At 38.7% G+C, this 23,616-nt stretch overlaps 1 protein-coding gene across 2 annotated transcripts; it reads right to left on the bottom strand.

The window, feature by feature from the left end:
* Positions 1-4,307: 4,307 nt before the first annotated feature.
* Positions 4,308-22,391, bottom strand: LOC120539502. Of its 2 annotated transcripts, none has more exons than XM_039769621.1 (7): positions 21,875-22,391; positions 13,724-14,373; positions 11,680-11,847; positions 10,508-10,673; positions 8,124-8,215; positions 7,724-7,803; positions 4,308-5,786 (listed from the first exon to the last, which is right to left on the bottom strand). In XM_039769621.1, the coding sequence occupies exons 1-7, from the start codon at positions 21,921-21,923 to the stop codon at positions 5,696-5,698; spliced, it is 1,296 nt and encodes a 431-aa protein (XP_039625555.1). In that variant the 5' UTR covers positions 21,924-22,391; the 3' UTR covers positions 4,308-5,695. The 2 variants fall into 2 exon arrangements, with proteins under 2 accessions (XP_039625555.1, XP_039625556.1); XM_039769622.1 differs by having other exon boundaries at positions 22,271-22,389.
* Between the last annotated feature and the right edge of the window lie 1,225 nt (positions 22,392-23,616).

Raw genomic sequence — 23,616 nt, 5'->3', positions numbered from 1 at the left:
TCCACCTAACATGCATGTCTTTGGATTGTGGGAGGAAACCGGAGTGCCCGGAGGAAACCCACGCAGACACGGGGAGAACATGCAAACTCCACGCAGGGAAGACCCGGGAAGCGAACCTGGGTCTCCTAACTGCGAGGCAGCAGCGCTACCACTGCGCCACCGTGCCGCCCTGTTATAATGTATGTCTTTGCATATAATGGTAAACAGAGTACATTATACACAAAAAAGAAAAATACTATACTCTCTATTTTGCCCAGGTAGGTACAGATTGATAGATATATAAATAGGGCCAGAAATTATTTGCCCACATATTCATTGCCCACCTAAAAATTCTGGTAGCAGCAAACCTCTCACCATCTTAGATTTCTGAACCAGCAGTCATGCTCAGTCAATGCAAGTCTTCCAAATAATTGAGGATATAACTGCATGAAAAGTTTTATACACTAAAAAATCTACCTGCATTCATTCTTGCCAGCATGTATTAGAATAAGTTGATAAGACTGATGTTACCCAGTTGAGGAAAATAGTTATGTCAATGAGTCTTTGAAGATGTGCATACATTCGACTCCTAAATGTGTAAGATGTATGTAGACTTGATGAATGCAAACAGTTCAGATTTATAGCACTAAGCAACAGAATTCATAGGAAATAAGTTTATCTTGAATCATTCGCTATTTGTGATACATAAAGCAGAGAGTTCAGGACAACAATAATTATCATTTATAAAATGTAATAACTTATTTTAAACTATACATGATATAGCACATGTACTGAATACATTTCAGAGCACTTTACAAAAATTACAATGAAATATCTTAAATAAAATGTGCAGTAAAACAGTAAAATAAGATTACAAATAAGAATAAGAAACAAAAGCATTAAAAAATAATGTTCTGTAACTTAATGGTTACTAGAACTAGTGATCCTATCATTGATGACATGATAGTTTTGTCATTTTATTTTTTTCTGTGGTTGCTATGACTGGATGGTAATAGAGGGGATGGAAACAAAATCTGGAGAAAACAAGTATACAAAGAGCATTTAATCTAAGGAAAATGGCTGCCATTGTTTAGGATGGGATGTAAGAGATGGCACAGTCAGATGCTGTAGGCTTCTCATTTGGGTTGATCGGGGCCTTCAACACTTTACATGGTGCAAACTACCATCTACACTCCATCAGTAGTTGTCTTTCTGTAGTAAGGGGGTCTGACATCTCACTCTGTTACTCCTTGTGTCATCACACCCTGCGCAGCCAACTTGAAATTCTCCAAGTCACTATGAAATCATGGAGTGTTGATGATGTAGGAGTCACTGTAGACGTGTTGACTTTGAAGCAGACATGACAAATAGTGCACTGTTATGATCTGTAGTACATTTTATTACTTTATTTCCCCCATTTTCATATTTTTTTTTTAATGTTTTTGTTTTTTGACATGCTTTCATGTCTAGTGTCCTTTCTGTTGCAACACCATCATTGCACATGTGTCAGTTGCTTACATTCCTCATACTATTATTTAGTACTAGGGTGTTGTACCACGTTAGCCATTATGAAGGTAGAGAAAAGCCAAGCAAAATGACACAATGATTACATCTTGCCTGAAGAAGAGGCCCGAGTTGCCTCGAAAGCTTGTATATTGTAATCTTTTTAGTTAGCCAATAAAAGGTGTCATTTTGCTTGGCTTTTCTCTACATTCATACTGTTATTTAAAAGGGAAGTTTGCTGAAATATTTGGTTGGAAGTTAACACAAATAATAATGGAAAGGCTCTTCACTAAACAAGCATGTCTTTTTTAAACAAATGACACATTAACGATACAGCTCTCCCAATTATGAAATTTAGTTTTTATTAAGATATACTGCAAGTGTTTGCCCGATCAATAGACCCTCCACTTAAATGTCTTACATTTACGATTCGTTTGTGTTTAAACCTATGCCACCTAAGTGAACAGTTAAATTAAAACGCTCTCATATAACGAAGACATCTTCACTGATCACATATGTAACTTTGTGCTTTGAGCTTATCTCTAAACTTCCCAGATATTCACTGAGTTACACCAAAAAAAAAAAATTCGGACATTAGCGTCAGTAGGCTTTGCACCCTAGGAATCAAGTTACCAGAACTATTGTAGAACATTTCATTAATTATTTACCACTCTGATGCTGATCTTTCTGATCATAAAATAGGTCATTACGATAGCAATTAATGAGGAGAATTCATAATTAATTGCAGAATTATGGTATTTGAGGGTTCCTCTAGAGTGCCTCTTTCTCATGCACATTTTGGCTCAAAAACTGATCAGTACATCGTCATCTCATAACAGGCTTAAGTTTCGGGTTTGGTATTTTTCCAGCTGTTTTCTCTCTAGACGATCCTTAAGAAACTGTGACACACACCCATCATCAAAATATCAATGTTTCGGTATCAAGGGACCCTAAAATGTTGAGATCCGGCGTATATTGGACATCAAGATTTTTGATGAATCTAAAGCCTTCGCTCCTACCCCATGTGCTGGGGAAGGGCGTGAAGTGACTTAATATAAGCATGGTTTTTAAAAAGTATTTTATAAAATGCTTTTTAAAAACCATGCTTATATTAAGTTAGTGTACTAAAAATTTAAGTCTCATACATCACTCGTAAAATAAAAGTGTGGGTGCTTTTGCTAAGATTAAGTGTTTTTTGAATGTTGATTGAGAAACATTACTTTAGTACACTTTTTAACTTAATACTAGGCTGACCCGCCTTTTAAGGCGACCGACTTTTAAGTTGACCACTTCTTAAGGCAATTCAATATGTAGATCAATTTGATATTTTATACAAACTCATTAATTTGGTTATATTGCATTTGAGCGGTATTACTTTAATACTTGTAGTTTCTGTTATTTTTGTGATGAAATTTTAACTTTTTTTCTATATTGAGGTCGCCCTTTTGAACCCCCCTGATATTTACTACGCGGTGAGGCATTTGTACTCCATCAACATTAATTATTTCCAGAGACAAAATTTTGTCTATTTTTCCAGCGCATCGCGCACAAAAGCTAGGGGACGATGGGAGCACCAGAACTCTGCTCACATCATGTCGCTTCGTACCGCAAGCTGCAAGTAGTAAGTCTGTGATAAGCGGAATACTGCTACGCTTTCCAATCACAGGACGGAAGGATAATCCCGACCGCTTTTATATAGTAAGGAAGAAGAAGAAGAGATCACACAGTCTGGAGTAGAAAATCATCTTTTACCTGGGGGAAAAAAAAAAAAAAAAAACTACAAATCCCATCGTGCATTGCAAAATGGATGGGGCGTGTGTGAAACTCCGCGCCTGCGTAGCACTCACGGGACAGAAGGACAATCCCGACCGCTTTTATATAGAAGGATGATAAGCATGGTTTTTAAAAAGTATTTTATACACTCTGAATCCTTTCATTGGAGCATCCACTATAATGCTCCAACTTCGGTTGGTGGAGGAGTGTAATCTTTTTGTGTAATCTGACGTACGAGGTTCGATCCCCAAGAAGGGGTGCAGTGAGTGTGTACGCTTGATGAGCCCAGAATTGGGGCGAAACATGTGACGCATTCTCTTTGCATTATTTGACAGTAAACTATTCAACTATATATATTTTATATATGTGTTTATTGTTTTCAACTTTTTAGTCTTGGGTTTGTTTTAGTCTAATTTTGTAATCAATATTTTAACACTTCCTTCAATATTCTATCCATTACTAGCGCCATCTATTGGTGAAATCTAACGATTCTTCATATGAAAATGTAATTTCTTAATTAACATGGATTAAGTAAGATCAATTAGTAAAACTGATTAAAGATTCATGTATTGTCATTGGAAGAGAGTAAATGTGCAAAATTTCAAATCATTTGGACAATAGGTAGTGGGTTAAATATCGATTACAAGATTTGTACCAGACAACAAACAGGTGAAGTTAAAATAAGCGTGGTATTAATAATAATAAAAAGATAAACAAATAAAGGCTATAGTTTACCCATTTCACTTCACCTAAAGCTTGACAGTGAAAAGGCATCATAAACAAATACCAGTGTCAACAGTAAAAGTACAAAACAACAAATTCAAAGGTTAAACCATATTGCTAAGCAGACGGACAGTGTTATTCTAGATATGCAATGAGAGTAAACTTCTCCTGTACCTCATTGTTCTGTTACTTTTATAACAGATATACTGTACTAACTAGTTACTGACGTCATCTAAGTAAATTCAAACAGGTTTTTGGGGAGATTGGTAGAAAGAAAGACATCTTAAAACAAAAACTTAACAAAAAATAAGTCAGTCACAACAGCATAATTACGAAAACATGATCTCTTTATTAATAAGCACTAGTTTGGAGGAAAATTCTCAGTATGTACAATTAAAAAACATTTAAATACAGAATATCAGTATTAAAAAACTGTAGAAACAAAGTGTGAATAAATAAGTCAACAGGTTGTACATAGAGATCAATAGCATCAAAAAATATATACATCTGTGCAACACAATAAAAAAAACGAATCAGAGTTCTCATTTGCTCCCCCCCCTTCTCTATCGACCTTAGTTAAAAAACAAGACACACACTTTTCTTTCAATCAGGCACTGCAGAAAATGTAGCATGTACTACAAAAGGTGTGGTATACCCGAGACAGGCAATAAACACACAAGTCATTTTAAGAAAAATATATTTGCTTTCGTAGCTTCTTCTATGCCACTAACCCAAAGCACTCAATACTGTGAAGTACAGTCTTCATTTACGCAATTCAAAAAGAAATAGTGTGTTTGTTTCTTGACCTAGAAATGCCTTACCAACATCATCCAATACAAATGAGCATATAACCAGAAGAGTTCAATGTTTTACAAGGCAGCAATGAATACGACAATTTTATACAGGCATTTTCTGTCCTCGATAATAAAACTAGCCATATAGCAATGGCACAACAGTCCCGAATGGCGTGGCTGAAAAAAGAAAATGCGCTACACTAATGTACTAAGCCTCTCTATACTTTCTCTCTCTCTCTCTCAGGATAAGTGCACTCAAATGTATTTCTAGAACACTGTGGCCTTTTTTTGTGCTTTACGAAAGGTTGTGGGTCCATAGCAGCAAAACTTGAAAAGTGGCATATAGCAGCTTTAAACATTAAACAGCAGGTTCTTCGTCTCCTCTTCCAAACAAGCACCAGTTTCTTTGGTTAATTGACCCTTGGCAAAAACAGGCGGCCACTGGGGTCTTTGAGGTAGGTTTGTCAGAACCAGGAAGTTTAATCTATCCCATAACAGCCACTCTTTTGTAATAAAAAACAGTTATATACATATTTGTAGAATTTTTAGATACTGAATAAAAAGGCTTTCACAAAGTCTTGCAGTAGATACTCCTGTTTCATTTCCATCCGTCAAAACAGGGGGTAAGGTAGAAATTACAAAGAATGCAGACAACAAGGGAAGGCACAGAAACACTGGCAGGTTTAGATGATGTCAAATACACTGGTTCTCACACTTCAGATGCAAGGAGTAAAATAAAACAATGCCAAATTAGATGCGTGGGTCTGTATGCTCATCTGTTGTTTACGTGGAGTCCCAGACATATTTCACGTCCACTTGTCACCCCTTTATCCCAAGTTGTGGCTTCCTTCAATTCTAATAGATACAAGGATGGCATCTCTCAATTCTTTTTTTTTGTGGTCCCCACAGTGCACTCTCTCAATTTAACGTACAGATAAGTTCTTCTCCCTCTTCTTGAATATTGGAGCAAACTTCTGTTTAGGTTGGTTGTCGTCAACTGGCACACTTGATTGTCTGTGAAAAAGAAATTAAAGTCAAGTTGGGGAGCATGAACCGGTACAGTGCGTTGCCAAACCCACTACACGACAAAACAACTCAGAATCCCAGTTTGCAACACCCCAGGCAGACACACAGTCCAGTCCCACCCTCTGGAAATGACCCTCTATCTGCCTCATCCAGGTGTTACGTGGTTGACCCCTTGGCCTGGTCCAGCCACTCGGGTCCTCAACAACGAGGATCTTACGAGCCGGATCACCCTCGGGGAAATGCGCCACATGGCCGTAGTGCTGTAACGGACACTCCCTCACAATGCAGGTAATGTGCCTCATTCGGGACTCCATGAGCGTCCACTCATCCGACACAATGTCAAACCAACAGTACCCAAGGATTTTCCGGAGAGACACAGTACCAAAGGAGTCCAGTCTTCGTCTCAGGTCACTGGATAGCGTCTATGTCTCGCAACCATATAGCAAGACAGGAAGCACCAGGACTCTAAAGACTAGGACCTTCGTCCTTTTGCATAGATATCGGGAGCACCACACACCCCTTTCCAGCGACCTCATGACCCCCCCATGCTCTCCCAATCCAAGGTAGGTAAACCTCTCAACAAGGTCAACACACTCTCCGCAAACAGACACACTGCTGATGGCTGTGCCCAAGAGGTCATAAAAGGCCTGGATTTTGGTTTTTATCCAGGACACTCGCAAGCCTAGACACTCAGACTCTTCACTCAGTCTCTCAAGCGCTCTGATCAGACCCTCCAATGACTCCGCGAAAAATCACAGCATCATCAGCAAAGTCAAGATCCGTGAATCTTTCTTCATCAAGAGATACCCCACAACCTTGCCTAACATCCAGTCCATACAAGCATTGAACAGAGTAGGAGCAAGAACACATCCCTGACAATTCCCCCAAAATCAACTGGGAAAAAAATTAAAGGTCTACAATAAATACTATTACCAGTGAAGAACAATACAGCATATTGTACATCCTGCTTTACTAAACAGATTATATATTAAAGCTTTATATACAGAAACAGGGGGTCCTGGGTATGATCACAGCACAGTCACTGTCTGGTTGAAATTTGCATGTCTTATAGAAAAGGTTTTTATTTTCTCCTCTAGGTTTTTTAGTTTTTCCACCTAAATACACACTGGACCAATTAACAAATCTTTGGGACTACTATAGGCGTGTGGACAACTGTCTCTTAAAATGGACTGGCGCCTTTATCCAGACCGATTTAAAAAATAAAAAAAAATAAAATACATCTGCACCACTAGATTTTCCAAAGTACAAATATTTGCATCCGAGGAACACAGACCCAGACTTGCCAAATATAGTATGTTTTACAGCTGCGGGTTTACAAGTTTAATCCTCTGGAGCAGTGAAGTCAAAGTGGTAAACAGAAAGACGTCATTGCCTCTGTGCAAATTGTAATTATCTCTCAATCTGCGACACAGACAGTATAATTAAAAAAAGGTCAGTGCAAACTCTGATCACAAACCAGCAGCACGCTAAAATTTTCTTCAAAAGAAATAAATGCCAGTCTATGCCTTGAAATTAAAATAAAACAAAACTAAAAATTTCAACTTGTAACTATAATTGTGAAAGGAGGTCATTTTCTTAAAATTGTGTTCTGTTTAGTCCTTACAGGAGCCTTATAAATTTGTTTGAATATCCAAAGAATTATTGAACTGGCAATGTGATTACAGTGCTAGAGCTTGTGAGGTAATATAAATAGCATATACTGTTTGAATGTTTGTTCTTTTTAACTCACTTTGTTAAAAAAAAAAAACACAACTTCATGAATATTCATGGCAATGAACCGAGGCTTAGCTATGCACCTTGAAATTCAAGATACATTTGGGTTAAGCCGCCACTTTATACATTTAGCTTTTACATTTCTTCATTACTTACAAAAGTTGTCAAGCAAAACCAAAACTGATCATTACCTAAGCATTGCTGGCTTCTCTGCTTTTTTCCGAAAGCGACTGACCAAATCCCTCACCTTCCCCCAGTGTTTGTGCTCAATCTGAGAAGAAGAAAAAAAAAAAAAATGTTAGTACAGCTTTGAAAGCACCACACCCTTTTAAATTCATATCCCTCCAATTTTATAATCTCCTTAAACAGAAAAATTACATCTTTACCTAACATCAACCAAGTAAATTGTGCATTATAGCTTTATACTTGAAAGGCAGCATACTTGTAGACAAAGTCCAGCTAACTTGCCTTCTATTTGTACTACCTAGTTGTTATCTAGCTAACCAAACTTTGCTAACAAAAATTTTCACTCTGGCCAGAATTTCCTACATGGAACTATAAACGTTATTATTAAAATAAATAATTTCATACCTTGTGAATAGGTGTATGATGATCAGGATGCTCCGATAAGGACTCTAAGAGGTTTCCAGTGCTAATAAAGTGAGGAGAAGGTAGCACTTCATCTGTGTTAAAAAAAAAAAAAAAAAAGTATAAAAAATAAATTTGTAAAGGCTTACAAAACTTCAAAAAAAAATTCAGCATCCAAGAGGTGGCAGCACTATGCCCCAAAAGAATAATAATAACTTATTTTATTAGACCAAGACGTCGGTCTAACCTAGAATAAAATAATACTTTTTATCTAGGATCTTAATCACGTCGGCGACACGTTATATAGAGTACACAATGATTCCAATACTGATTTTCAAAATTGTCAAAAAGGCATTGACAATGTTGACCCAGCAGTTTTCCTCCCTAACAACATAACCCCATCAACATAAGTCTTAGGGCGAAAGGTCTTCACTCGTTTGTAAGAGGTTTGTTGGTTAAGTTCAATAAAAACTATCTATCTTTGTACAGTACATATTGAATATTCATTCCAATGTGTATGAACATGTTGTATTTTGATTACCACAAGCAATTCATCACATCCCGGTCGTTCCAGCTTTTGCCATCGGGCAACAGATACAGAGCAATGAAAACCAGGACAAACCGCCTTAAAAACAGCTTTTATCCAAAAGCAATCATGGCCCTGAACTCAGAATAAAACTGCTCCATATCATTGTCCCAATGTGCAATATAGATCCTTAAGTTAACAAGTACAATTTGTATATTTTGTAAAGTACTTTTATTACTATTCGGTTTGTTATTATTTCTCTCTTCTTGTCTTTTTGACTCTTATGCCTCACACTGAGTCGACTGCACCTTCAATTTTGTTGTTCCTTTGTAAAAGTATTAATGACAATAAAGATCTATCTATCAAGTAAGAGTTTTACTGCACTCTCATGATACCCAGGTTGCCCATAGCTGGCATAATCCTCCTTGAACCCGGGACATTGATAGTCAGAGACTGAGATGGACTAGGATGATTGAAGAAACAGAACAACTGAAGCAGGTGCGCTTAATGCTTTTTATTCAAAAACAGTTGTAATTTTTATGGTGCTGCCCAAAAAACTGCAGTGTTCCTTTTTATCAAATAAGTCAACATATAATCCAGTAAAAAACAGTGTTTGTGAGAAACATAAAACCAATAAGCAATTCATCCCTAAATAATTCAAAATCAGGAATAAAACCACACACAGGATCCTCTGTACTCATTATGGCCCCAGTGCTCCATCCATTGTTTCACCCAGCTCTCCCACACAGGTCAACTCAACTAGGCTGAAAGTCCCAGCAATTGCAATCAACCCTTTTAGGACTCCTGTTCCCACTACCATCCTTCGGCATCTATCAGGAACGCCAGAAAGCCAGGCTCAGTCTTCTATACCCCGTCAACGGTGTCTGCAAGGATCCCTGGGCGTCCACAATCTCGCATAGTCTGCTAATCATAGTTAACCTCCCAAGGGAGCGCCATTTCCCATCAATTCACTTCACTTCACTTCACTCCAGGGTTTACCCAGTAAAGTCTCCTCACCACAGCACTGGTCCAATACCCTAATCCTACTCTTGCCATCCCTCAGCTTCTCTTCCTTAGTTTTTTAATTTTGCTGTCACCCACAGACCCAGTGGGTGCACGTACACCAAACAAAAAACAGAGCCCTAATGAGCCCATACAAGCACATTAACTACAATTGGCAAATTCCCTCAGCAGGGATCTCTGCATCCACACGGCTTCTCTCACATGTCTACACTGCCTCACCGTTTTTTCGTTTTTTTTTTTTTTTTAAATAAAAAACACACACACCTGCCATGGACTACTTTACTCACTTTACCACAATTTTGTAGAAATAGAACAATGGCCCTATTATATAAATATTAAGCTGTAGTGTCCGCTTGACTCTACAACAGAACAAGTTTCCCCAAAAAACTAGTCATTTCATTCAGGTCAAACCTGGTGAAGTGGGGATTGGTTCTAAATGGTGTCAGGTATAGTACCACCATTTGTTCCTTTCAACTAAGAGCTTAAAATGTTGGAGACATAAGAGACTATACTCGAGCAAAACATCCAAATAATTAACCCTACTTGGTATGCCTGGAGTTCAATGTAGGTGGCTTTCAGGAGGAGTAGACAAACATCCAAAGTAAAGTTTTCCTTTCTAAAAGCTAAAATGTAAGCAATCCAATTTTCTTTTCCTGGATCAACCCACCAATCTTACAAAAGGTTGTTCTGTCACACAATCAAGGATCTAATGCATAACTTCAGAAAGCAGCAATTCCCGTTAAGCAGCAGCACTCACACACATTCCTCTTTCTGAAACCTGAACCTCAGGTTTTTTTTTTTTTTAAAAAGAAAAAAAAAGCAATAAAAATATTCATACCAAGTGACCTGCCAAAGTTCAGGAATGCCCGTGTATCTGAAGATGACCTCTTTCTGAAATGGGTGGGCAGGAAGGGTTCCTCCATTGGCAGCTGGCTTGCTAAGTCCACATGACTCCGTCGTTTTTCACTGGAATCGGTAAAGTCCTCTGCTGACCCACACAAACACTGTTCAGAATGGAAAGAAGAGAGCTTGAAGACTCAAACAGCCCACATTACTGGACATAGACAGACAAGCTAATGACTTGAAGCTCTTGGATACAAAAAATACTGTATAATTCATTAATCGCCATTTTGTCCCATCCAAAATTAGTTTCTGCCCTGGGCCCAATTCTACTGGAAAAAATAGGTCCATAGAATGGAGGAGAGCTATCAACATCTATGCATCAGAGACCTTGTATACAATAGAGTTTCTCTAAATAAATATACATATTATACTGTACATACAGAGCTGTTCTGTTTTAGAAGATGTGGGTATGAATTTGTACCTCAAAACATGAAAAATCTTTGCACCCCAGTAAATTCTTCAGTAACAAGCCCGTACACATTTTAATTTGTTTTTTAGTGACATGCATTGTTTGCATATCCACAGACTGAGCTATGGAATTAACTGAAACAGCCTGACAAAGAATAAGGTCAGGCTCATTCTTGGCCTTTGCAGGCTTGGTTGGAATGTACAACACCAAGACAAAGTCGAGAAGTGGAAGGCTTTACCCTACATAATGTATCCAATGAAGGGAATAGTGGTAAATATTTGTGCTTGATCTACAACAAAAACCTACATTTCATGAGAAAACAATGACTACCCTTATAAAATTTTACAAGCAAGAACATTCCTTTTTCTGAAATTGTTCTATGCTACACTGCCATCTCCCTGTAATATTTGAATTACTTTAAACAAACCTTTCATTAAACACTACCGCCTCCTGCTTAAAACTGACTCTTAAATGGCACACTGAAACTCAAACTTAATGCAGCTTTAAACATTTTTATTCCCAACTCCATGAAAGTTATGGAAAACAAAACTTTCTCATAGGTTTCAAAATAACATTTCTGATTGGTTACCCAATGTTGCCAAAGTACAACCAATCAATTTCAAACAGCACGTTAACATGTAAAAATCTTTACTTTCCATTACAGGGGTAAATTTCTTGACATTATTGTAGATACCTACCTCTTCTACATTGCCAGCACGTAACCTGCTCTCTGCAGCCTCTTTCTCCTTCTGCAGCAGCTGGTTTTCCTGTTGCAAACGTGCAATATGCTCCAACATTCGGCATACCTGTTCCAGGTAGCCCAGTCCACCACCAGGATGAACAATCTCTTTTTGTCCTGCATCAACCTGAAAAATAAAACAAAAAGAAAGTAAGGTTAGGAAGCCATACATTCAAATCAGATTAAAGATTGACCATACTCAAGATGTGAACGTCCTATAGGAAATAATATCCAGCATCAATTTTCACTTTGCTGGCTCCACTCTGTCACTGATGCCATTTTTATGTCTGCACTTTCTTACATTAAGAAAGAAAAAATAAACAAATATTTTGAAAAAGCTGTCTCTCACGCACACGCAAACATACACGCAAAGTGAACTATGCCAATTTTGAATGCTGCTTATCCTGACAATCATAAAATCAAAATTCCACTATGTCTATGATTGACAGGATTACAACCAAGACCCAAAAATAAAATATTGCACACTTATCCAAATTCCTTATCTGCCAAGTTGCCTCTCAGATTTCTTTCAACCTAAATGAACACGTTTTTTAAGAGACAGACATGCCTGCACCACGTCCCCCAACCCATGGATGACACCATATGCAAAATAGCTACATCCTATTTGACCAAGCAACATCATATCTCCCCCGCCTCTCCCTCCAAATCAAAAAAAAAAAAAAAAAAAACCCTTCAACCAACCCACCCTTGGCCAACAGCCAACAAACTCCAGAATGGCATTCTGTTTGAACAGTCCTGCCCAGAACACCTGCAACAACTTGTAATAAACCATTAAAGATAAGGAAAAGGTGGAGGGCAATCTTCATTAAATTCTGAAATAATGTAAAAGTATATCATAGAAAGAACCTAATCCATACAAATGCCACAATACAGAACAAAGATTTCTGTATTTAAGCAAGAAAACTAATCTAAAAATAGAGACAAAGCTAGAACATAGATGGACCTTGGCTAACTACTGTACACATCAGAATGGCATTATACATTAACCTGAAGAAAAATCCATTGCAGGTCCTGGTCTCGCACAAGGTGGTTGCAGTTTTTTTTTTGGGGGTTTGTCTTAGCAGGCAAGTAAAGAATCCTCATTTGCAATAACAAGATAAAAATTTTGGGGGTTTGTCTTAGCAGGCAAGTAAAGAATCCTCATTGGCAATAACAAGATAAAAATTTCTGAGGCTACCATCAGCTTTTAAAAACTGTGACAGTGCTAAAAATAAATTACCAAGCAAAAACTGAATTTCCCTCAGTTTAACTTCTTTGTAGTACTCTACTATTCAAATTCAATTATTTCCTCCATCTACAGTATTTTCTGAACAAGCTGTTCTTGTTCAGTAGTTAAATTGTTTGAGACTATTCCAACATTATCTAGGTAACATCAGGAATGGTCTATGGATGGGATTAGTCTCCCAGGACAGATTAACCCCCTACTGGGGCAATGATGACACAAATAATAATTAAAAATCTCAAGATGCATTTTCAGACACTGTTCTGCATTTTTAAAAAAAAAAAAAAAATCCCCATAACAGAACAAAAACACCGCTAAAAGATGTGACAACTGAGAATACTGGAACTCATTGAATATGCGGTCACATAGCCACAAATGACACAGATTTGACATGCAAGCTCCACTTAAGATTTCTGAAGCATAAGTAAAAGTTGGGGTAAATTCATTACTGCAGAACCAGAAAAGCCATTGATCGTGGGGAAGAATAAAAAGATGGCACTTTCCTGAAATTTTTAACAAATACTTTAAATATAGTTTGTAGCAAATGCCCATGTTCACAATAGCTCAAGATACTTCTATTATACACACACACTATTTTGGTTTAACAACATCATTAACAAAAGTGCAGCTGTACTCCTATCCATCTCACATTTTACTTGTATCTTCATACTAAACAGCCATAAGGATACTTGACCGCATCTATTACATTACACACTGATGCCTACATTCAAGATTTCATAAGATCTCTGTGCACACTTACCACATCCCCAGTCCAACAAGCCTCTAGAAACTCATCCAGGGAATCCCAGCCCTGGGAATGCTGCACAGTGGATCGTTTTTCCGATTGCTTTGAGGCTGCGTTTTCCTCCACTGCCGACGTCGCCAGCTGGACTGTCTCCATAGCTGTATGCTCCGACTCTTGTCCATTCCGTTGCAGGGAGCGGCACAAACTAGCCTCAGTCTCCCTTGCTTTTTTTGAGCCATTTCGAAAAAGTCGCTGTTCTAGTGGCTTGCTTGACGACCAGGGTACAAAAAAAGGCTCATCTGCCCCAGTGGTCCTGTAGATCTCAGTGTTGCTTCGTTTGCGCCCCTTTTCTTCTTCTAACCTAACATCCAGCAAGTTAGGAACGTGAAAACCATCACGGTCCACCATAAAGAAACTGTGCTCAGACTCTGGAGGGGTGGAAGGAGAATGGTCACTGCTTGCCATTTCAACCCCTGAGTCTTCAGATTCCGACTTTAAAAGGGTTGGACCAGTCCGGCTTTTAAGTCGTCCCCCACTTTTGCTGCTCATGTTTCCCTGCTGCATGGAGTGATGATAATCCTTCTCCCAGGATTCAGCAAGTGTTCCAAAGTTCCGGTAGAGGTTCATTTTGGTTAGAACAACTGTGTTCTTTGGTCGTTGAGATTCTATGAATGAGAGAAAAAAAAAAAAAATTCTCAGTAAGGTAACAGTAACAAGATCAATGTAGACGTGCACTCACTGGTAACATGTAGAAACTGCCAGCAATGTGTGCATTGCAACAAGGTTTCAATTAAAACTTTAGCCTGAAGGGAACACGCCTCCTCCTTCTCAGCTATCAGTGGCTACATACTTTGTATCACGTCGCTCCAGTGAGACAACAGGACTTATCTTTAGGAATCACCATAGCATTCCAGCTCAGCATGAAGACCACAAAAAAGATCAGGACCACTGATCAGCCAGAACAAGAAGAGCCAGTCAAGCTATTCGGACTGACAGAGAACCTGAAGAACTGATACTCAGGGCACCACTAACCTGAAAATCCAATCTGCTCAAAACAAGTCTTTACCTATGCAGTATACACAAATTTTAGACATACAAACATCCTAATTCCATATGCTTCCCAAAAGAAATGCTCTCTTTTGCCAGTTAATCACATAAATGATATCCTTGATAAAGGACATTATATATAACATATTTAAATAGTACATAACTAAATTTAGAGTGTTCGAGAATGATATGAATTTAATAACCCTAAAGGATGACAATTGCATGGCTGACTTAGACATAGTGATCATAGGTTTATGCTTTTAGCTAAACTCTAAGCTTTTATAGACTGTGTCAGATTATCTGTTCTGTGTAGCTGGGGTATATAGCTATAGGTGAATAGTTCAACCCAGAATGGCCATCTGCATAGCCAATGAGTAAGAAAAAAAGTAGACACGGCACGATACCACTTTTTTATGTCTGATACCGATATTGTAAATTTGGATATCTGCCGATACGTCACAAATCCGATACAGTCATTGAGTCTTTTTTTAAACAGAAAACAAAAATTAATGCTTTCAAAAAAATGTCCAGATACATTTTATATACCTCAACACAAATACCACCATCAAAGGCTACCACCCCGCGAAACACTTGTATTGCATAAATTACATTCGGCAGTCTTGGCTTTTTCTTCTTTGAGTCGGAAGTAACTCCAAACTGCTGACATGTCGGCAAGTCTCACACGCAACAGAAACTCTTATCACGTGATGCATGTCCCAAATCACGTTATGCATGCGGTAATTATTTTCCGTAATTTTTAAAGGATCAAATTACATTTTTTATTGCTTCCCGATTTCCGATCCAGTAATTTAGGTCAGGATCGGACCGATACCGATACAGAATATCGGATCGGCGCATCTCTAAAAAAAAGTTTAGCATTTAAGTGTACTTCCTACGTGTTCAAATGCGCACTGCAGTAGGACAACCTAGTAGAGTCATTGGTAAGGTAGACAGGTTGAATGTGCCCGTTTATATGACTTAAAGACTATAAGAAAGAACTGCAGATGTCAGGGTTTCTTCACACTAGCTGCCACTATTGTTTAGAAAGTCAGTTTTGGCTTGCCTCTTAAACAATGAAGGGTGAACCAAATTAGCCAAGAGGTAGTCTACAATCTTGGAACACCACATATAAAGCAAGAAGAATAACCCAAAAAGCCAGATAATTAACATACCGTATGTATGGACCAAAACCTACAATCTTGTGCTAAGTGGGACAGCTCCCTTGTGGGTTTGTGGAGACAAGCAGCCCTGCCTCTTTAACTAAAAGGTTTTGTACCAAGAAAGCTACATTCTCTTTGATTAGTATTCTATCATTACACATCAATGCTCAAAACAGCAAATCCATCCCTTAACTTAGTGAATGGCTCCACAGCTATATCCAATCATACATTTATATAAATAAATAAAAACACAACCCCAGTTTAAAGTAACAGGGAATTGATGGTTATTCTCCCAGCACTTAAAAGAAAGTATGAACACCTGCTGGGTGAGGCAACAGACTATCATAGAGCCCATTTTCAAACACACAACTAACACACACCAATGGTGCTTGGTTCAGGTCATCACTCAAATATATTATTTGAGAGAAACAGATAGATTATGTATGTAATATGTGTGTGTGTGTGTATACATACATACATACATACTGTATATACGTGTGTATGTCTGCTACATTCTTTTCTGTACCAGTTAAAGAACAGAAATATGAAACACAGTATTGGAATTTCCTCTGAAACATCCTCTTTGGATCAGCAGAAGAGCTGCTCCATTCATGCTAGACTCCGTGCGATGGGGAGTGGCAGCCCGATTGTTTCTCCAGATGAACTATGCATTCCTAAGTGCTGCACTGCACATTCCTCTAGGTTTGATAGCATCAATACCTGAAATACTTTTATCAATGGGTAACCATCCAGGAAATTATGAGGTAATCTGACAGATGCCTTTTTTGAACCTCTGACCATCAGATAATCAGTCCTTTCGTGCATATACCACTGAGGCAGAAGGTGTCAAAAAGTGAACAAGATAGTTCAATCATAAATGCCTGCATGTAGTCATTACATGTTGAACTTTCCCAAGCTAGAAAGCCAAAGAGTTTAGACAAGTGAGTGAGGAAGAACTCTGGTACCCAGCAGGTACACAATCAAGGCTGAACATGTCAAAAAACTAGCCTCTTTGTAATAGAGCGCCTTTCTCAGCCAAAGCAAAATAAAAGGGCACCAAAATTACCTTCCTTTAGCAGTGGAATGGCCAGAGGGATATGTTGCTGGCATATATAAACTGGTCTCACCTTACAGAGAACAACATAAAGGTCACACTCTTCAGAAAATGCTTTCAGGCTAGTTCTTAAAACGTAAAAAGAGTTACATTTGAAATAGCAAACAAATTGTTAAGATTGCACCCTGTATGGCAATGAGTCATAAATGAGCATTTAGCTGGCTTCCAGGACATGGATTACTGGTTATAGTTCTCTCTGGAGAATTAACACCACAAATTTAGAATGTACAGGTATGTGTGAGCTAGCACAAAAGACTAAAATTTGGATTCTACAAAGTGCTCTTATTAAAACTAAAGAATAATCAGGCAAAAGCAATGATAATATAAACCTATTATATACCACATTCAGGTGGTTCATCTGACCTAACATGCATGGGCAACATTTGGCTAAAGATAGTATGGCAGGAGGACACTAAAGGGTGTGAAACAGGCATGTGTTTAACATAAATAATTATTATGGTAACCTAAAGCGTGCTGAAAAACCATATAATTACATATACAGAGCAGGGGCAACAATGCTGCCATAGGAGGTTCTGCTCAACCAAGTCCTCAGGTTGGCTAGCAGTGGAACATTTAGCCAATTAAATATCAAAATTTACCAAACTGGCACTGGAGCCCATTCCAGCAGCAACCTGTTTAGGATATTGAAAATTTTACCATAGGACACTTTTAAATGAGCATTAGAAATCCCAGTCTGTTTTAAGGAGCTTCAGAAGGAACACAACACATGAAACCATGGATAAAAATGCAAATTTCACACACTGAAACTCTAGACAAAGGACTTTAAAGAGAAAACACTGCCCACTGTGTACAGTCTTACACTTTTATACAGTAGTGCGAGACTACAGTTAAAATCCACATAACATTTCAAAAGCAACTTAAAAAGCGATCCAAAGAAAAAGGACTAGAAACAACCTGAAAGCCATCGTTCCAATGGTCCCATTATAAATTGAATACACCATTTAAAAATAATTGTGGGCTGGCGTGGTGTTTACATCTCCATTTACACATCTGAAAACTTTTCCACTATTACTCGTGGGACAAAGGGCAATCCTGCAGGTGGGAACCAGTGCAGTAAGACACAAGATGGCCCTATTAGCACCTAAAGAGTCACGGGTATGGTTCCCACCGTCTGAAACAAGATCTTTGAAATGCCTCCAATTCTGACACCCACCAATAAGTATTGCCTGAAGTTGTCAGCAGAACTAGTATGATGAAACATCAGCAACAAATGAGCATTTATGTGGCATTTTAGATTCTTGCTATCACTGCGTAATTGAACGCAACTATTTGAAATCAAATTCTTTCCAATCTTAGTCAGTGAATATGGGAGTGGAAAAAAAAAATCTTGTCTGATCTGTTTTACACCTTGATTGTGGGCTTTACTGACAAGTTCTCCGCATCTTAGAAAAAAAAAAAAAATTAAGAGTAATCCTATCTTGTTACTGCTGGGAATAAATAATACATATTTTGTAAGGTGAATGGGTACTACATACAGGTAAACAAACAAGAAAATATCAACAAAATAAAAAATTTCAATAAAACACACACTATATATGGACTGTCAGCTACTGACAAAAACAAAAGATAAAAAGCACAATCGCCCATCCATTCATCATTGGAACCTGCCAAATCCATTTATGTCTGTGGAGTGCCAGAGCCTTTCCTAGCAACACTGGGCACAAGGCAAAAACCAACTATGGATAGGCACACTCATTCACAATGTGCCAACTCAGTACTGCAAATTAAACTATCTTGTATGTCTTTTGATAACATGAACAAAGAAAGTTAAAGCTCAACTGAGCCTCGTCCCAGGCTAAAGATTAATATGTGCCATGTGCAACTGCAAGGATGAGAAGACTCCTTGAGGCCCTGATGTGTTTAATATAAATTAAGATCCCATTCATGTTTCCCTGGCCCCACTGAACTGCTTGGGCCACAAAAGCAAGCAGCTGCAGGAAAGCCAGTGCTATTGAAATGCAGATCTCTTGGGACTCAGACAGTCTCCGCTTTAAAGCCTCTAGGGTTTCGGAGAGTACGTGAGCCAAATATTGTGGTGCCAGCCTTCAGTGAAAATGTTCAACTGATGAAAGTAATGCTCCCAGTCTCCACACCTGAGAAAAATGGGTACTTATGTTGCTAGGGATCAAAGTCACAAACATCACCTTGAAAGCCAGACACTAAAAGCGCTCCCCTGCTTTGTTTTACAAAGCATTTAAGCCAGACTGCAGACTTAAAAGTGACTGCTACCTTCTACCAGACTGTCTGATGACAGAGACGGGGAAACAACTTATTGGATTAAAAAAAAAATATAAACAAGTGTATTATTAAAATGAAAAGAAAAACAAAAAACGGGACTATTCAAGATGGGGATCACAAATGTAGAATCAAATGGGAAAAGTGCATTACTGTCTGACACTTACAGGATTCAAGACTCCCTCAGACATCAGTAGGACAATTCTACATCAGTGTCAGTATTTGAATTTATCCTGCCCGGAGTCTTAAAATTACTGTACAATTTTATTTGTAATTATAAACTTGCCTTCCACCAAAACTCCTGTCATGTGTCTAAAGAGCCCAGTAATAGCGCAATGTAAAACAGCCAACAAAGTAAATAAGATTGGCTTTCCAAAACTTGGGCATTTTTGGAGTGGACACTAGATAAACTTTCTTGGAATTCATTATAAAACAAGGCCTAAAACTTACCATAACCCTATAAAACTGCAAATACCACTGTATTAAATTCGCTTTGCAAATCGTCTTTAAACAGTGTTACATGTCAAGAACAATTCTGAAAGCCAAAACAAAGTAGAATTAGTTAAATGAAAACTGGACACAATCCTTAGCCATTCTAGTATTTTACATCTATTAGAAGATTTGTTTGATTTTTTTTTATTATTAAAAAGTTTTTACTGGGCGTCACAGTGGATAGCACTGCTGCCTCGCAGTTAGGAGACCCGGGTTCGCATTCTGGGTCCTCCCTGCATGGAGTTTGCATGTTCTCCCCGTGTCTGCGTGGGTTTCCTCCCACAGTCCAAAGACATGCAGGTTAGGTGCATTGGCGATCCTAAATTGTCCCTAGCGTGTGCGGCCTGCGGTGGCCTGGCACACTGCCCGGGGTTTGTTTCCTGCAGTGCGCCCTGTGTTGGCTGGGATTGGCTCCAGCAGACCCCCGTGACCCTGTAGTTGGGATATAGCAGGTTGGATGGATGTTTTTGATTATGATCCAAAAAAAAAAAAAAAAAAAGTTCATAGTTTTAAGCCAAACTTATTACTAAACACCCCAACATCCGGTGTGCTTGGGGAGTTACTCATACTGTACATACTCTAAATTCCTGCTAAGTACCAAATATATCAAGCAAGACAAAAATGGGACAGTGTGTTTAAGTAAATATGTACCCAGGAATGCCGAGATTATACTGTACAGCAAATGAAAGTTAGGCAATCATTCTAGTTTGTATCTGACTCTGAAAGTTTAAATGCAACTCCTGCCTTTACACTCCACCTGATTTATTACTATTCGTAGCATGTCTGCTCTTCCACTATTCACCCAAAGAGACCAGAAACTTTTAAAAATGGTTTTTACATGACATAATTCGACTCAAGCTCTATACAATATCTATATTATACTGAAATAAAGGAGTTCCTTGGTGGTTTTTTTTTCTAGTAACACACAAAGTGCTGTCCGCAGCATTATATTAAAAAAAATTGACCCTCTGTGTGACCCTGAACAAGTAATTAATCCCTCCTGTGTTACAACTGTAATAAATGTATGTAAACATTAGCAAGGCACAGTGATCATGTAAATATCTTGGATAAAGGGTGACTGACAAATACAGTACAGTATAAACAAAGAAAGACTCTTCTACAAAAAGAAAGTACAGCAGAGGAGTCCTTTAGAAAATGTCACGATGATGACATAACAGATGCAGTTAGTGCTTAATGTGTGTCACAATGGACTCCAAATACTGAATACATTACATATATCTAGGCTCAAGGCATAACAAAGACCTGTCTGGTTGTTGGCAATTTCAGCATGGGTCAGGTCACTACTCTTTATGGAGTTTGCATGCTCTCCCTGTGTGGATGTGGGTTCACAGAGTTCGAAGACACACTAAAGACGGACAGTCATGAATGTCCTACTCTTGTGTGTGTGGGGTGTTATCGAGTTAGACAATACATTAGTATGGTGGGTGGGACTGGTACCCCCACCTAATGTTGCTGGGAGAGGTTACAAAATTCTAAACTTTAAAGGATATGAGCGCAAAGACTGGCAATATAGTAGTATGTTTTAGCATAGCAGCTAATGGCCATAATGCCCCACAGTGTCCGATTACACATGAGTTTACATTAACACGCTGAAGTAAAGAGTATTAGATTGTTCTTAACCACATAGATTAGTGTCATGCGTTGGAAGAGCAAGTAACAAACTTAATACTTTTCTTCTCCACTAGGTGGCAATGTACTGCTATACCGACTACACGTGAATATTCACTGTCGTTTAAAATAAATGCGCATTATATTCCGAATAATGAACAAAGTAGTAAATGTGCATTTTATAGTTGGATAAAGGTGAAAAGACCGTTTAAGTAATTTGTGTCATGAATCAGAATATTGCGCATTCTGCAGCATTTGCAATCTACCCTCCGACAAATCTCTTCCACGGACCCCTCGGCTAAAAGAAAGGGTTAACGACGGAACTGTAACGTGCATCATTAAGGAGTGATCAGTTGATATCAAAAAAGCGTCACTTCACTGCGGTTCTGTACAATTTAAGCTACACACCTTTCACTCTTAAGACATTTGCGGAGCACTGCTGTGTACTTAATAAAATCGTTACGGTACCTTTCCAGCGTTTCATCCACACGGCGAGGGTCCGCTGTTTTCGGAGCATTGTCCTTCTTTAAGGTTTATTTCAAATGGCAGCGTCTATAGAGTTCAATGACAATCCTTTCAGTTCTAGCGGAAACAGGCGACGATAACTCTGTTGTGCGTATGGCGCAATGTGTTTTAAATACAAGCGAACGCCTCGCAGCCGGTGGCTGGAAGCGGCTCCAACAGGTGTTCAACAGTTCCTGCCACGCCGGGTCCCTCACGCACCCTGGACACGGCCGAGGCCTTCAGACACCCAACGCCGCGATCCGAGAGCCCTCGTTTTAAAACAAGTGCCGAGTCTTCAGTTTGTTACTTTTCTACCCCGCGTCCAGTTTATTAGCGTTTACCACTGCTGCTCTCACGCACTTGTCAGCTTCTCAGACAAACTTTAGATGTTGTTATCCTTTCAGTAAAACAGCGTCCTCACCCACAACGTCACTTATCCTCAACTGAATGATTTCTGATCGCCTTGAACCCGAGCCTTCTGTTAAATCATTCCGCCCTGCGCACGCTGGGGGGTCGAGGGGGCGTGGTCAAGGATTAGGCTTTGAATTTGAGGGCAGGGGGTGAGGTGCACGAGTAGAAGGGGGCGGTGCGGCAAAATCAATAAAGAGGGAAGGGAAGCGACAGGGGAAAGGGGGTCGCTTGTCATTTATGAGGAAGTATTAAAAAGTGATTTGTTTAAAGATTTGTAGAAAAAAGCAGACGATTTTTTTTTTCATTACTGTACCACTTTATTGTGACCATTGGCATATTACATTGTAGCTGGATTCCCGTCTGAAAATATATCTGTTAAACACAGGGGTCTAATCCGTATCCAAAAGGAAAATGTAACAGAATCGATTACAAACAGCGTTTATCTCACTACATCACAGAGAAACGTCGTTGTTTTACTTCTGAAATTAACTGAATTTATCAGATATTTTACTAACAGGCATCGGCTCTCTGCGACTATGGCCTGGATAATCGGGTTGATTGATGTAGTATAGGGACTCGCAGTCGAGGCGTTCGTTCTCTACTGTTTCTGCCGACCTCCTTGATCATAAATTATTGTGATCCATTCACATTTGGCAGTTTCTATATATACGGAGTTGGAGACCCTGAAGTAAACTGCAAACGTATACAATAAAGTGAAATAAATTGACCGATATTTCATTAGATGGTTTCTGGTGCTTATGTCAAAGAAGCAAACTGTTGGTGATTGTATAACGTGTATGCCTGTCAGCGTGGAATAACAACTCGGGTACTACAGTATATAAATTGTTTAGCGAAAAAAAAAAAGCATTTAACTAATATCCCAATGAAGAGAGAGCTGGTAATCTTAGGAGAAGATCTGGATATAATGTTAATAACGTTTGCAAAAGTGCAGCAAGTGAATTATGTTATTAATATTCAGAACATTGGAATGTTATAAATAAATTGACTAATTCACAAGTATGCGTCCACACAAGGAAAGTTACGTAGGCCTATATGCTGAGAAGTGTTCTAACAGCTTATGGGAGTATCTAGAATAATTACCATCCCACAGCGCTTGGGTCTCACTTAAAGAATCGGCTGGCTTACTGTTAACTGTATACGTTCGCCTAGGTTTCCTTACAAAATGTACAGAGCTGTATTGTATATTGGAGAATCGAGGATATGCCTGTGTGCGTGTGTATGATGATGGGCTGGCGTCCGGTCCAGGGCTAAATTTTGCCTTCACTATCTGAAGG

This window comes from Polypterus senegalus, chromosome 11, assembly GCF_016835505.1.
Source record: "Polypterus senegalus isolate Bchr_013 chromosome 11, ASM1683550v1, whole genome shotgun sequence".
In the NCBI taxonomy this organism is placed as follows: domain Eukaryota; kingdom Metazoa; phylum Chordata; class Cladistia; order Polypteriformes; family Polypteridae; genus Polypterus; species Polypterus senegalus.
This window is presented reverse-complemented; position numbering and strand designations above follow the sequence as displayed.